Source organism: Saprolegnia parasitica, assembly GCF_000151545.1.
Source record: "Saprolegnia parasitica CBS 223.65 unplaced genomic scaffold supercont2.104, whole genome shotgun sequence".
NCBI lineage: Eukaryota > Oomycota > Saprolegniomycetes > Saprolegniales > Saprolegniaceae > Saprolegnia > Saprolegnia parasitica.
In genome coordinates this window covers 49,958-62,930 of record NW_012156498.1, presented here as the reverse complement: position 1 = coordinate 62,930, position 12,973 = coordinate 49,958, and the positions used below count along the sequence as shown (strand labels likewise).

General features: G+C 57.4%; 6 protein-coding genes across 6 annotated transcripts; 3 read left to right on the top strand and 3 right to left on the bottom strand.

The window, feature by feature from the left end:
• Positions 1–96: 96 nt before the first annotated feature.
• SPRG_22333 (hypothetical protein) lies at positions 97–2,310 on the bottom strand (the record flags this gene model as incomplete). Its single annotated transcript, XM_012352690.1, has 8 exons — positions 97–396; positions 452–512; positions 563–633; positions 689–1,531; positions 1,581–1,940; positions 1,989–2,083; positions 2,136–2,205; positions 2,263–2,310. The coding sequence occupies 8 exons, from the start codon at positions 2,308–2,310 to the stop codon at positions 97–99; spliced, it is 1,848 nt and encodes a 615-aa protein (XP_012208080.1).
• Positions 2,311–2,470: 160 nt separating this feature from the next.
• SPRG_13730 (hypothetical protein) lies at positions 2,471–3,482 on the top strand. Its single transcript, XM_012352673.1, has 3 exons — positions 2,471–2,938; positions 2,992–3,137; positions 3,183–3,482. Exons 1-3 carry the CDS (start codon positions 2,497–2,499, stop codon positions 3,456–3,458), a joined length of 864 nt encoding a protein of 287 aa, XP_012208063.1. The 5' UTR covers positions 2,471–2,496; the 3' UTR covers positions 3,459–3,482.
• Positions 3,483–3,797: 315 nt separating this feature from the next.
• Positions 3,798–5,592, top strand: SPRG_13729 (hypothetical protein). The gene is made up of 8 exons (XM_012352672.1): positions 3,798–4,119; positions 4,159–4,261; positions 4,308–4,357; positions 4,401–4,586; positions 4,627–4,826; positions 4,882–5,167; positions 5,216–5,299; positions 5,354–5,592. The coding sequence occupies exons 1-8, from the start codon at positions 3,814–3,816 to the stop codon at positions 5,516–5,518; spliced, it is 1,380 nt and encodes a 459-aa protein (XP_012208062.1). The 5' UTR covers positions 3,798–3,813; the 3' UTR covers positions 5,519–5,592.
• Positions 5,593–5,645: 53 nt separating this feature from the next.
• Positions 5,646–8,253, bottom strand: SPRG_13728 (hypothetical protein; the record flags this gene model as incomplete). Its single annotated transcript, XM_012352671.1, has 7 exons — positions 7,207–8,253; positions 6,898–7,158; positions 6,718–6,850; positions 6,609–6,673; positions 6,458–6,555; positions 6,163–6,413; positions 5,646–6,098 (listed from the first exon to the last, which is right to left on the bottom strand). The coding sequence occupies exons 1-7, from the start codon at positions 8,241–8,243 to the stop codon at positions 5,646–5,648; spliced, it is 2,298 nt and encodes a 765-aa protein (XP_012208061.1). The 5' UTR covers positions 8,244–8,253.
• A 215-nt stretch (positions 8,254–8,468) lies between these two features.
• SPRG_13727 (hypothetical protein) lies at positions 8,469–10,307 on the bottom strand. The gene is made up of 2 exons (XM_012352670.1): positions 8,790–10,307; positions 8,469–8,735 (listed from the first exon to the last, which is right to left on the bottom strand). Exons 1-2 carry the CDS (start codon positions 10,224–10,226, stop codon positions 8,532–8,534), a joined length of 1,641 nt encoding a protein of 546 aa, XP_012208060.1. The 5' UTR covers positions 10,227–10,307; the 3' UTR covers positions 8,469–8,531.
• Positions 10,308–11,753: 1,446 nt separating this feature from the next.
• SPRG_13726 (hypothetical protein) lies at positions 11,754–12,810 on the top strand (the record flags this gene model as incomplete). The annotated part of the gene is made up of 3 exons (XM_012352669.1): positions 11,754–11,837; positions 11,882–12,571; positions 12,622–12,810. The coding sequence occupies 3 exons, from the start codon at positions 11,754–11,756 to the stop codon at positions 12,808–12,810; spliced, it is 963 nt and encodes a 320-aa protein (XP_012208059.1).
• Between the last annotated feature and the right edge of the window lie 163 nt (positions 12,811–12,973).

Below are 12,973 nucleotides of genomic sequence, written 5' to 3'. Positions count from 1 at the left end.
CTTTCAACTTTCACACCGTCTCAAAGGACCTATATGGCGTTGACAAGGCGCAGGTGGACGTGGCGGGTGTAGGCGAATAGAGTAGAATTATGGCAATTATAGCTTGTAGAACGACGCCGACTTGGCGTCGGCCTTCTTGGCTGCGGCCTTCTCGGCCCGGTGCTGGTCGATCGTCTTGTTGGCGTCCGCTTGGAGCTTGGTGAAAAACTCGGACGAGTTGGAGAACTGCCGGGTCGAGCCCTCGATCTCCTTGCCCGCAGTGACGTTCTTGGCCTGGAGGCCTTCGAGCATCTTCTTCTTCTCGTACTTGTTGCCCATGCCCGGGTTGATCTTGGCCACGAGGCGCTCGTCCGCGTCCTTTTGCGCCCGCTCTTTCCGGCGCGCGTGCTTCTTGGCCTAAGATCATAGAGAGAGAGATCAGTGCCAGCGTCCACAAATCACCAAGGCGTACGTTGCGAGCAGCCTTGCGCTCGTCCTGCGACATTTCCTCGCGGGACCGGACAACCGCGTCGCTATATATGCACGTATGAGCTCACACATTCGAGGAGATCGAAGCGCGTACCGCTTGCGCTTCTTGTCGTAGACTTCTTCGGGCGCGGCCATGGTGGCATCGCTGACACCGATCGGCACCGCCTAGACACACACGTGGTTGCCATGAGCCGCCCACTCGTTGCATCGAGGGTCGGACCTCTTCCATGGAAATGGCAGGCGCCGTCGACTGCACGGCCATCTCGCGCACGACAGGCTTGGGCGTAAAGTGAAAGTTGGAGAGCGCGTCGAGCTTCCAGCAGAGCTTTTGGAACATGGCCTCGATCTCCTCCTGCTCCTTCTTCATGTCCGAGTTGTCTTCAAAGCCCATCGCGTTCTTCATGTACTCCTTCTCGTAAATCTCGCCAAGGCCCTCCTTGCTCTTCTCCATGCTGAGGTCCGCGACCTCGCGCTGCGCGTTCTCGTTGACTGCAAACTTGCGGATCACGTCGTCGTACTGGTCTTCGCGGATGCGCTCCTTGATGATCTCTTCCAGCGCCTGCGTCACCTCGACCGTGATCGTCGGTGCGACGCGCGTCGGCCGGTCGTACTCGAGCGTGGCTTCGAGGAGACTGTTTTCGGGACGGGCCGCGGCCTTGACCTCGCCCTTGAGCGCCCACGGCTTGTCGCCGAGCGCCTCTTCTTCGAGCGACTCGATCTGCGAGTGCAAGTTGGCCATCCGCCGCTGGTGCGACGAGAGAATGCCACGCTCCGCGAGGTCTTCTTCTTCGTCCTCCGTGAGCGCCTTGCGCTTGTTGGAGGTAGGCGCGTCCTCGTCCTCGTCGGACCCCGCGTCCTCGACCTCATCTTCCTCGTCGTCCTCATCGTCGTCGTTGCCGCCATCGGCGTCTTCGTCGTCGCCTTCAAAGAAATCCTTGTATGTTGCCTTCTTCTCGTTCACTGCGCCGTCTTCAAACAAGCCATCTTCGTCCTCATCTTCGTCGTCCTCGTCGTCGTCTTCGAGATCCTCGCCTTCGTCGTCCATAGAGTCTTCGTTCTCTTCCTAGATTCGGCATGAGCATCCATGCTGCAATCCTCGTCGCAGAGCGTACCTCTTCGGCTGCCTTCTCCATCTCGTCCCAGTCGAAGAAGCCGTCCTCGACACCTTCAGCATCCGGCACGCGCTTGCGCTTCTTGGACGTCTTCTTCGGCGCCGCACGCTTCTTCTTCGGAGCGTCCTCATCGTCCTCGTCGTCGCTGTGCATGGCCTCGTCGTCGTCGTCGTCCTGCTCGTCTTCGACCGACAGCTCGCCGTCGTCCTTCTCGCTGCCGTCGGCGTCGTCGTTGTCCATATCCTCATCGGCGTCGGCTTGCTCGTCGTCGTCCGCACCCGCATGGAAGAGCACGACCGATTTCGGGTTCTTTACGACGCGCTTGACGTAGCGGCCGACTTCCTTGGCCACAGGTTCGTTCTACTCGAGGTTGAGCCCATGCTTGCAGCATTATGGGATGGGTTGCACCTGCAACTTGAGTTGCTCCCAGATCTGGTCGGCGTCAAAGCCATCGACGTAGAGCGTATCCAATGGCGTCTTGGGCGTCGTAGGACATTGCTTGCCTAGGATCATGCGGCCATGCATCTCGATGCAGCATGCATATGGATCATCTACCTTGGTCGAAGAGGTACTTTGTAAAGTGGGCAATCGTCGTCGCGACGTCGTCCGAGGGCGTGAAGAAGACCTACATGGCGCCACGACATCTCCATCTCCATGCCGCATCTCCATGCAGCGTGTCTACCTCGGGCTTCTCGAGCACATCATCGCGGAACGTGGCAGCTTCCGTCATCTTCAAGGCCGAATGAGCTTTCAAAGCGCCAACGCCACCAATATATTAGTTAGAACCATTGGTGGAACGTGTTTTATTGGCCAAAATGCAGATCCAGTCGCCAATGAAAAGCGGCGAAAATGGAATTTCCGCACGGACCAATGAATTGGCCGGCCACAAGTGCTTAACAAGACGACCGTAGCAAGCATGTCCGTCCGCCGCAACGTGCGCATGCGCCGCGAGTACCTCTACCGCAAGGGTCTCGAGGGCCAGGAGCGCGCCCAGTATGAGCGCAAGGTGCAGCTCAAGAAGGCCATCGAGGGCGGCAAGGCCATCCCGACCGAGCTCCGCAGCGTCGAGGAAGACCTGCGCAAGGAGCTCGAGTTCGACGATGACAAGCACATTGTGCCCAAGTCGCACATTGACGACGAGTACCAGAACGCGGGCATGTTTGACCCGAAGATCGCGATCACGACGTCGCGCGACCCAAGCGCGCGCCTCAAAAAGTTTGCGCAGGAAGTCCGCCTCATCTTTCCCAACGCTGTGCGCCTCAACCGCGGTGCGCACACGATCGGCGACCTTGTCGAGTCGGCGCGCGCCAACGAGTTTACGGATCTGGTCATGATTACCGAGACGCGCGGCGAGCCGGGTTCGAACCCACGCCTGATTTTGTGCTCCAATTCTCATGATGCGGCCATGTAGATGGTCTGGTCGTCTGCCACTTGCCGTACGGCCCGACTGCGTACTTTTCGCTCCAGAACGTCGTCATGCGCCACGACATTGAGGACCGCGCGACGGTCTCGGAGGCATACCCGCACATCATCCTCGACAAGTTCAACACGTCCATGGTACTGCTTGCTCGAAATGGGCGAAATCTTAAATGCTGTGGGTAGGGTCAACGCGTGGGCAACATTTTGAAATATTTATTTCCCGTGCCCAAACCCGACTCGAAGCGCGTGATTACGTTCTCCAACACGGACGACTTTCTCTCGTTCCGACACCACGTGTTCAAGAAGACGGGCCGCGAGGTCGAACTCCAAGAGTGCGGTCCTCGCTTCGAGTTGCAGCTCTACCAGATCAAGCTTGGTACGCTCGAGCAAAAGGAGGCCGAGAACGAATGGGTCCTGCGCCCGTACATGAACACGGCCAAGAAGCGCCGTGTCATTTAGATGGGCTGGATTTCGCCCCCTTGCGCTACTACACTACTACTCTCTCTACTCGTATCTCTTCCTTCGTCTTCTTCATCGTCGTCTTGGTCTTCTGGATGGACTACATACCACGTGCCTTTAGCTGCTTAACTGCATCGAGGCGCATGCATCGGACAGAAAGCAGAGCTTGGAAGACGACATGGCCAGGACGATGATCGACACTCCAATTTGATATCCGTTGACCTGCATTTGTAACCGACACATCATCCGATGTCCGGTATTTATAACCGATAGAGCACGGCCGTTTCATAGTCGGTTAGAAAAAGACGAGGTGCGACCCGTAGCTCGCGACGGTTCAAAGCCCGATCGAACCAGGATGGCATCACGGTATGCCAAGACGATCAAGGTGCCTGATGGGTTTCCCGATACGCTGCGCAACTTTGCGCGCGAAGTGCTGCGGCAGCAAGAGAAGCTCAAGACGCGCGAAGACATTTTGCAGTACGGCATCAAGTACTTTAAGGACCTCGCCGAGAAGCGCGCGGGCATCAACAACGGCCAAACGTTTGCGACCGAAAAGTTTATGACCATGGCCGACGAAGAGATCGACGACTTTCTCTGGCAGACGTTCCGCGCGGCGGACCCGCCGAACGTCGGGTACCTTGACATTGCCGACTTTAAAAAGGTATGAGAAGTCGCCCCGCCATCCCTCAAAGGTGCGTAGGCTTTTTCCGACATGGTCGAGTACCTCAAGCTCAACCCGGTCGCTCGTTTGCGCTGCGCTGCCGAAGTCGACGAGCTCGAGAACGCCTCCGTGGCCTACTCGGGTATTCTGATTGACAATAAGAATCGGCGTCGACAGAGGCGGCATAGACTTTGTGACGGCCGCCGGGCGCGTCATCACGACGCTCAAGAAACGCAAGGTACGTAAGCTCTGCAGATTCTATCAAGTCAATCATTCGGTAGAGTATCGATTCTCCGCTGTACGATGCCAATGCGGGCATCGAAGTGCCTATCAACGAGGACACGGACGCGCTCTTGCATGGGCTGTTGCGGGAAGAGATGGAGAGTCTTTTGCGCGATATTCTGCACCACATTGACGCCGACAATACGGGCTCGGTGACGCGCCACGTCTTTATGGGCTGTCTCCAGGTCGGTACCGTCTAGCTTTTCCGTGTTTCATGGTATGTAGGACGGCGACTTGGGCTTGACGCGCCGAGAAATCAACTTGATATTGTTTCAAGTGCCCGAGACGGTCGACAACATTGTCATCTACTCGGATACGATCCCGACCATCTTTAACGCACTCTTGTACGCGCACGCCAACGACCTTCTCGAGACGCCACGCAGCGAAGACGTGGTCGAAGTCCAGCTCAACAAGGTGTTTGCAAGGTACCTCTTCACGACACACTTGGTCTTGGTCGTCGACACCTCATACTAAAAGCAGTGGTGACGACGACGGGACGGGCCTCCTCTCGTTTGCCGCGCTCAAGACGACCTTGTGCCTCGCGGGTCTCGGGCTCACGCGCATCCAAATCATCGCGCTCCTTTCCGAAGCCGTCGAGGAAGAGGAAGATGCTGTCAACTACGAAGCTTTTGCCAAGCGGATTGCGCCCATGGTGCTGCGCATGATCGACTACGACACGCAGACGCAGCTCGCGGGCGCCGCGCGCATCTACCGCAGCTCGGAGGAGTATTTTGTTGTCCATGGCATGAACCAGCACGAGTTTTCGGTCGTGCATTCATCTCCGCCCACGTTATGTGCTCATTCAACCAAGTAGAATGCACTCACGACAGCGTTTGAAGCTGTCGACGACGGCGAGCGCGGGTGTCTCTCCCGCCACGATATCGCCGAGGCCGTCCAGGTACACACAGAATCTTATCGCAGGCCATGTCAGGATGACAACGTCATCGAGTAGAATGCCTTTCCGAGGGTTGCGCGATCGCACGTCTCGGCGCTGCTCGCACTCTCGGACCCGATGGCTGGCTCGACCGACATGGAGTACGCCCCGATCGTCCACAATGGATTCCAAGCATTGCAGTGGCTCGAAGAGTACGCGGCCTTGAGCGCCCACATCGTCTGAGCGGTTCCAAATAGTACCATTGTACAGAAAATGATAATACGAAAAAGACAATAAATGCACTGAAAAACGGCGAAAAGAGCATTGAAAATCAAGGGAAACAAACAAACACTCGACACGGATTAGCGTATTAGAGCACGCCAACCGCGTGGTGACCAACGGTCATGATCGACTCCATCTTGGACTGGAACCGCGTCGCGTAGTACGGTGGCGGCGCGGCCGAAATCCCGTTGCCGTCACGCTGCAGGACGTGGACCTTCCACCAGCGCTCGACGCGCTTCTGCCACGTCCACGTCTGGAGCATGTCGATGATGCCAAATGTATAGTAATCAGGGCCGACGACTGCACACGCCTTGTAGCCGCTCATATCGAACGTGCGCTGCCCCGCCCACGGCAGATCGTGGTAGGTGTGGGACCGGGACACGCTGCCTTCCTCATTCTCGTCGACGTCGTCGATGCCGAGAGTCTCAAACGTCCCAAACTCGACCGACGACTTGCGAAACAGTGGTGTCTCGACGTCGTCGTCGTCGCCAACGTAAACAGAGAAGCGGCAGCCGCGGCTCTGGAGCACGTTCGACTCTTCCTACGCCGCGCGTATATGGATGAGCACAACAAGATCGCATGGATCGTGATGATGGCGTACGTACATCGTCCAGCGTGCTCTCGAGTGTAATGGGCGACATGATCGGGCCCAGCTGACTCGGCGTCAAGTAGCACGTCGGCGCGTGCCGCGTCACCGATGCAAAGTGGTGCTGCGGTGTCTTGGGCGTCAACCGAATGGTGTGGGGGTCGACGTTGAAGCGCGCGCAGTGAATGCTGAGCAAGAGACTATAGTCCATAATGCCTTGGTCGGCGAGGAAATCGCTGTCCTTCTTGAGCTGCGCGAGGATGGTCGCGACTAGATCAAATATAGATGAGTCGTGACGCGTCGGTGTCAACGACCTGTCTCGGCCGGGAGGCGCATTTTCCGCTGGAAATCATTGTCTCGAAGCACTTGGTGCGGCAAGTGCACGCCGTGGATACTAAACTCGCACGGTTGGCTACGTCACGCTTCGTATATCTCTCGTGTCTACAGGAGCGCAGATTGGTCTACCTCGACCCGACCTTGAAGGGTTCGTTGCAGTAGGTACAGATCCGAGTTTGCCCGGGCGGAGTCGGCTAGCATATACAAATATAAGTATCGCAAAAGGACATACGAGTACCTTGGCATTGCGGTTGATCCACGACCCCTTGAGGTCAAAGAACTGGTGCATGCTCACCTTGCCCATGGCGTTGCCCATGACAAGGAAATGAAACTTTTGCCCGTACATCTGTATTGCGTGGCAGCCATAGTACCTACACACAGTACATATTGGCACACGCCGTGGAGACCGACATGGTACCGCGTGAGGTGGCTGCCCGGATGCGCCTTCATGTACCGGATGTACGCCGGCAGCATGGCCAACAGCACGCGGCGCTCGTCCTTGGTGATGGTCTTGACGATGAAGACGTAGTCGGCCGTGTAAAACATAAAGGCGCCGGACGACCCGCCAGACGCAATGCGCTCGTGGCACGTGGCCAAGAACGACGCGCGGTATGCCGACTCGCGCACGCCAAAGCCCGACCGAATGTCCCGGAACGCGCGCGGCTTGTAGTCGTAGAACCTACGGATATATCGTTCTCCACATCCAAGAGTCAAGCAGAAGGCGTACTGGATGTGCATGCCCAGCTCGTGCAAGTTGATGAGCACGCGGTACTGATGATCGGCATCCAGAATCTGGTGCGAGTGGAGCGACGCAGCCACAATGCCACGCGTGGTAAAGTGCAGCACCTCTTTTCGCAAAGCGACATTGAGCTCGGGATGGAGCTCGACGTCGAGGTCGCTCGAGCTCGACGAGGCCGACCGGCGCGACGCTGGCCGCCGACGGTTGATCGAGAACCACAGCACGAGGTCCATAAAGCCGCGCGCGCCCGTGAGGAGCTTGGCGAGGAACCGCGCCCGCGCACACTCGACTGTACCTTTCGGCCATGCGAAGGCAAGCAGCACCCAGAGCACGATCAAGAGCAGCTGGTAGATGACGTAGGCCGTCGTGTACGTGCGCGCGGCGATCAGCATCGCTTTCCGCGTCTTGAGCGCCTCTGTGATGCCGCCGAGCGGCTGCGAGAGCTTCTCGAGCACGATAAACACAGCCGCTGACGCGACGCAGAGAATGACAAAGAGGTAGTAGACAACGCGGATCGCCGACTTGTCGTCGTCCTCGACGGCTTGGAGCGCGTAGGCAGGAATGACATACCACTGCGCGATCGCGGCAACGAGGCCGACGCCCCATGCAAGCGCATGGTACCAGCGCAGGCGCGTCGCCGTGTTTGTGAACGGGTTGGTGCCACTTTTGTACAAGTCGTAGGCCATGAGGAAGAACCAGCACTCGGAGCTGTACGCCAAGCTGTGCGGCAGCACGATCCACACCAGCGCGGTCTCGTTGGCCACGTAGCCAAGCAGATATGGCAGCGAGTAGGCCAAGTCCGTCATGGCCTTCCAGTACAAGAGCGAGTTGGGGTGGCGCCGGAACCGGCCGTCGCTCGAGTAGCGGTAGCTGCCAATGATACCGAGCGTGCTCAGCACCGAGATGCAAGCGCCCGTCTGCGTAATCGTGAGCAGGCCATCGGTGGCCTCGTGGCGCTGCAGGACGGCGAGCAGCACCAAGGCCACAGCTGCCAGCGCGACGCCGCCGAGCGCCCGCGGTGGCATGGTTACAAAGTGCAAGGATCGACCTATCGGAGGCCCATTCAATGGGTTTCATCGTCTTCGATACAAAGATTCCATCAACATAAAACATTGCAATAAAAATATGTCTGCGACATGATGAGCCTATCACCACTGCCACCAAGCACCAAGGGTCCAGCAACTGGTGTTGGACCCTTGACCGAGTCGCTCGTTCAACCGAGTCCTCACTCGACCGGCCAGCTAGAAGCGTCGTGATGTAGAAAGATATATTATACGACGAGCTGTAGACCGACTAGGATCGGTGGCGCGCGCTCAAATGAACTCGCTTCGAGGACTGGTCACGGGCTTGATCTTCTTGGTCGCATCGCCGTCGTTGAAGAGACCGTCGGTTGGCGACACTTGGGTCTGGCGGTTCGTCGGCGATCCATGCGGGTCCTCGAGGTCGTCGTCGAGCTGCTGCTGGTGCACCTCTTCGTCCGAGTCGTCGGCGTTCCATGCATCGGAGGGTGTCGCGGCCTAGTCCATATCACCAATATCAGCACGGTATACGACGACATCGATGGATTGTACGTGGGCGAGTTCGAGGTACTTGCCGCTGGGCGCGCCGGAACTCTGCGTGTCTTGGAGGAGGTAGATAATCCCTGAAATCGTCACGACGCCGCCCATGGTGAACATGACCATCTCGGTCTGCGTCATCGAAATGTACTCTTCAAAGTACATGATGCCACCGAGCACGCTCGTGAGGATCCAAAAGCTTTGGTAGACCGGGATGACGACAAGCGCGTCGAACCGCTTGAGACCGCCGTTGAGAAAGGTAATCTGGCAGAGGAGGCAGACGACGAGGCCCGAGATGATCGCATACGTGGCCGGGTGCTTGAACGCATCGGCGCCATCGCCCCAGATTGCCGACTTGAGGAGCTCGACCGTCGACTTGGCGAGAAGCACCGATTGGCCGCCAAAGGTCCCGGCGATGCCGCCGTAGCACACGATGTGGAAGAGGCCGTCTTCGTACAAGTGGTTGGTCTCAATGTACCGCGTCGACGCGAAGAGCGTAATGAGGAAGAGGAGGATGCTCACAATGTAAAAGTACATGACCGGCGTCTGGTAGAGCTTGATGAGGTCCTCGAGGTCGTACGCGGGCGTCGAGTGGCCGGCAAAGATGACCGTGAGCGTCACGCCAAAAAAGATGATGCACGTGGCGACGAGGTTGCGCCGCGTGACCTTTTCCTTGTGGAAGAAGGGCGCGATGAGCATGTTCCACACGAGCGAGAGCGCAGCGAGCGGCGCGAGGAGCGTCTGGGGCGCCATGCCAAAGGCCACAAAGTCCAGGATCGAGCCGAGGCACACGAAGACGAGGCCGAGCACCCACATGGGCTGCTGGAACGACCCTTTCTGCGACCCGAGCTTCTCGTTCTGTGTGAGCGAGTACTTTTGGAGGTTGATGCCGACCGAGTTGAGAATTGAAAAGACGAGCGAGATCGAAAAGCCGGCGATCCACATGCCGACGGCGGGCCCGCTGTAGCTCACTTGGAAGCACTTGTTGTCGGACTCGAAGAGCGCCGGGTCTTCGTCGTTGCAGATGCCCGTGAGCTCCGGGCACTTGAGCTTGACCGTGTCGCGGCACGACTTGAAGCACATCCGGCTAAACTCGCTGCCAATCTCGCAGATGGGAAAGTGCAGGCCACACTGAATGCGTCGCAGAAGCACGTGGCACTCGTGCGTCGTGTTGAGCAAAAACTCGTGCTTGGTCGCGATCACGTTGTCAAAACCGGCGAAATGACCGTCTTCGTCGAGGTACGTCGAGTTGGCGGCCGGCGCGACGAGCGCCATGAAGGCCTTGGCGGCGAGGACGTCTTGGTCGTCCCAGGACTCTTGGAGGCGGCAAGTGGGAAAGTCAATGTACTGGCAAAAGCCGAGGCCTGATGGCGTCCCGCACGAGTTGGGGCATTCGTAGGCCGCGACGATGGCGGCGCCGGCGAGGAGCAGCCTCTTCCAAGCAGCGACCATGATGAGCGACGGGCGGCGACGGGTCGGGCGGGCGCTTGACCTCAATCACCCGGTGACAAATGACTGCCTGACCCTTGTGGTCGGTGTCATTTTATTGGACGTGGTCGTGTCTTTTAATTCAATTTCCAACGGCCAACGCGAGATATTGCCTATGTTTTGTAGGCAAATGGCGTTTGGAATGGAATATTATTACCGTGTTTTTCAATCGCCAAGGAAATAATAAAGCGACGTCGCTTAAACCACAAGGTCTTTTTTTAGATTTCGAATTGAATATCAAGATGACTGTATGTACAATGGGTGCGATGTTTTATTAATATAGCTGAAATGCCATCAACCGATCAGAGCTTCAACCAGCCGCCGCGTGAAAAGTGAAACGACCAGATGCCGTTGGCCGCCACGTTGGCTGCCAGATTCGAGTGGCATGTGCCATGCACCAGCATCGCGATGCCGAAAATAAGACGACCCCAAGCAGCGCTTGCACAGCTTGCACCCGCATCAAACGTTCATGGCCGAGCAGTGCTGGCACGCGCGAGGAGCCAGTTTTCGTCGCGCCGCCGGCATGCTGCAGAGTGGCACCTTGCAGCGACATACATGCTGCGTCATCACCAAAAGTAGCCGTCTAAAATGTAGTAAAGTCGCCGCAAGCAGCTGTGTCCACAGCGATTAGTTCGTTCAGTTCTTAGGTGGACCGCTGATTGATAGTGCATGCAATTTGCAGTGGCACTGCTGACAGAATGCGCATCAAGGATGTAGCTTGCACGACGGTTGAGGCCGTCGGCGCTGCAAGGTAACCCTTCAACGCCCACGCTTTCCTAAACTAACATTTTAGAGTCTCGTCGGTAGACATCGTGGGTAGCGACGGCAAGTTCTCGGGGCTAGTACCGTATTAAAGTTGATGCTACGTTGATGCAAGGTGAGAAAGTGCCAAGAATATTCTCTTTCATCGCTGCACGCCAACAACGCCCCCCACCAATATGCGTCAACTGCTCCAAGTACCCTCTGACGGTATGCGCGGGGGTTGATTGTCTGGTCGTTCGCCCGGCTCAATTAGCAACCGAGTGGATGTTGCAGGAGTTGCCGACACCTCAGAGCTATTTTTTCTAGTCTGCTGAGAAATCTCTTGAGACGCACTTCCCCACCGCTTGACCTTGTACGACCCCATGAACTTCGGTGCCTGCTGCTTCTGCGTCCGTCGCACTGCCGTACAAGACGTTGACCATGAGAGAGAACTGTCGTACTTACTGGATGCCAGAAACAAGCTATGTTAAGTAGTTCGCTCATCGCTGCCGTTAGTAGAAATATTGATTCACGGTCCAGGTGCCACAGCCGACGCGTCGGCAGTCGCCAAGCCATTCAGCTTAACCTTCGAGCCCCGCGCCCCTCGACTGTTCATCGACGCCTCTTACCCTTCGTTGGCGTGTTTTGCAGTCAATGTTCGAGTTCGAAACTCAAAAAGATTCGACTCTTGGCGCCTTTCGCGTTGGCATTGTCAGCTCATTCTACAAATCGCCTCGCCTCGCCATCAACATGAAGACGTCCTTCTTTTCGCTCCTTGTCATCTGCGCCCTCACGGCCGCTAAGGACAGCCGGTACCTCCGCGCCGCGGGCCAGGTACTCTTTGAACGCATTATGGGCTCGCGACTTTTCTGTGCTAGGCCAACTCGGTCATTGAGAAGGTGCCGACGGTGGACGTGGTCGCCGAGGTCCCTGCGGTCGAGCCCACGCAATCGTGGAGCGACATCCTGGACCACAGCGGGGATGACGAAGACGAGGACTCGTCCGAGTGGCTCGCCAGCGCCGACGAGAGCGCGGCGGTTGAAGCCGATGTCTTGCTCACCAAGGCCGAGACCGCCATTGACCAGCTCATGGCCGTTGTGGCGTCGGTCGACGACCTAAACGCGGCCGAAAAGGCCGCGTTGGCGTTTGCAGGCACGGTCGCCGACGACATTGACACGCTCTTCAACAACGACGACGCCGTCGTTGCGTTGCCCGAGGGCTCGTGGACCGACAAGATTAAGAATGGTACCAAGACCATCAGCGACTGGTTCCATGGCAAGAAGGACGGTGACGAAGGCGACGTCCAAGTCGTCGTGGTCGAAGCCGCCGAAGAGGACGTTGATGACTTCGAGGAAGCTGAGAATGCCGACGGTGACGACGCCGAAGACGCCGAGGACGCTGAGGATGACGATGACGACAAGAGCCTCCTCGACAAGATCTTTGGATCGGATGACACCGAGGACGACGCTGCCGTTGCGTCGCCCGAAGGCTCGTGGACCGACAAGATCAAGAACGGCACAAAGACCATCAGCGACTGGTTCCATGGCAAGAAGGACGGTGAAGATGACGTTATCCTCCTAGCTTCGGCGCAAGACGATGCGACGACGATGACGCCGAGGAACTTCTCAACTTGGACGATGTGAACGTGGACGACGTCCTCGACTCATTGGACGTGGACGAAGAAGCTGTCGTGGCGGCGGACGAGGGGGACGACGATGTGGGCCTTTCGGACTTGGACGACTTGACCCTTGAAGACGTCGTGGAGGACTTGAACGCGGAAGACGCCGACGACGACGAGGCCAACTAAACGACTACAGCTCGAGTGCATCTGACGACGACGAGGCTAACTAAACGACGACAGCTCGAGTGCATCTGCGTTCTATTTTTTTATCAATTGAAACTATATTCCGTTTCATTTCTTCTGTTTTCGGCGGACGCCGTATCCGGATACGGCCCGGCCACGCATTTCC

Coding starts and splice junctions, on each gene's coding strand:
- SPRG_13730 (XM_012352673.1), top strand. CDS start 2,497: ATGTCCGTCCGCCGCAACGTGCGCATGCGCCGCGAGTACCTCTACCGC. Junction 2,939..2,991: donor CGAGACGCGCGGCGAGCCGG/GTTCGAACCCAC, acceptor GCGGCCATGTAG/ATGGTCTGGTCGTCTGCCAC. Junction 3,138..3,182: donor ACAAGTTCAACACGTCCATG/GTACTGCTTGCT, acceptor TGCTGTGGGTAG/GGTCAACGCGTGGGCAACAT.
- SPRG_13727 (XM_012352670.1), bottom strand. CDS start 10,226: ATGGTCGCTGCTTGGAAGAGGCTGCTCCTCGCCGGCGCCGCCATCGTC. Junction 8,736..8,789: donor AGTACCTCGAACTCGCCCAC/GTACAATCCATC, acceptor GATATGGACTAG/GCCGCGACACCCTCCGATGC.
- SPRG_13729 (XM_012352672.1), top strand. CDS start 3,814: ATGGCATCACGGTATGCCAAGACGATCAAGGTGCCTGATGGGTTTCCC. Junction 4,262..4,307: donor CGCCTCCGTGGCCTACTCGG/GTATTCTGATTG, acceptor GAGGCGGCATAG/ACTTTGTGACGGCCGCCGGG. Junction 4,587..4,626: donor TCTTTATGGGCTGTCTCCAG/GTCGGTACCGTC, acceptor CATGGTATGTAG/GACGGCGACTTGGGCTTGAC.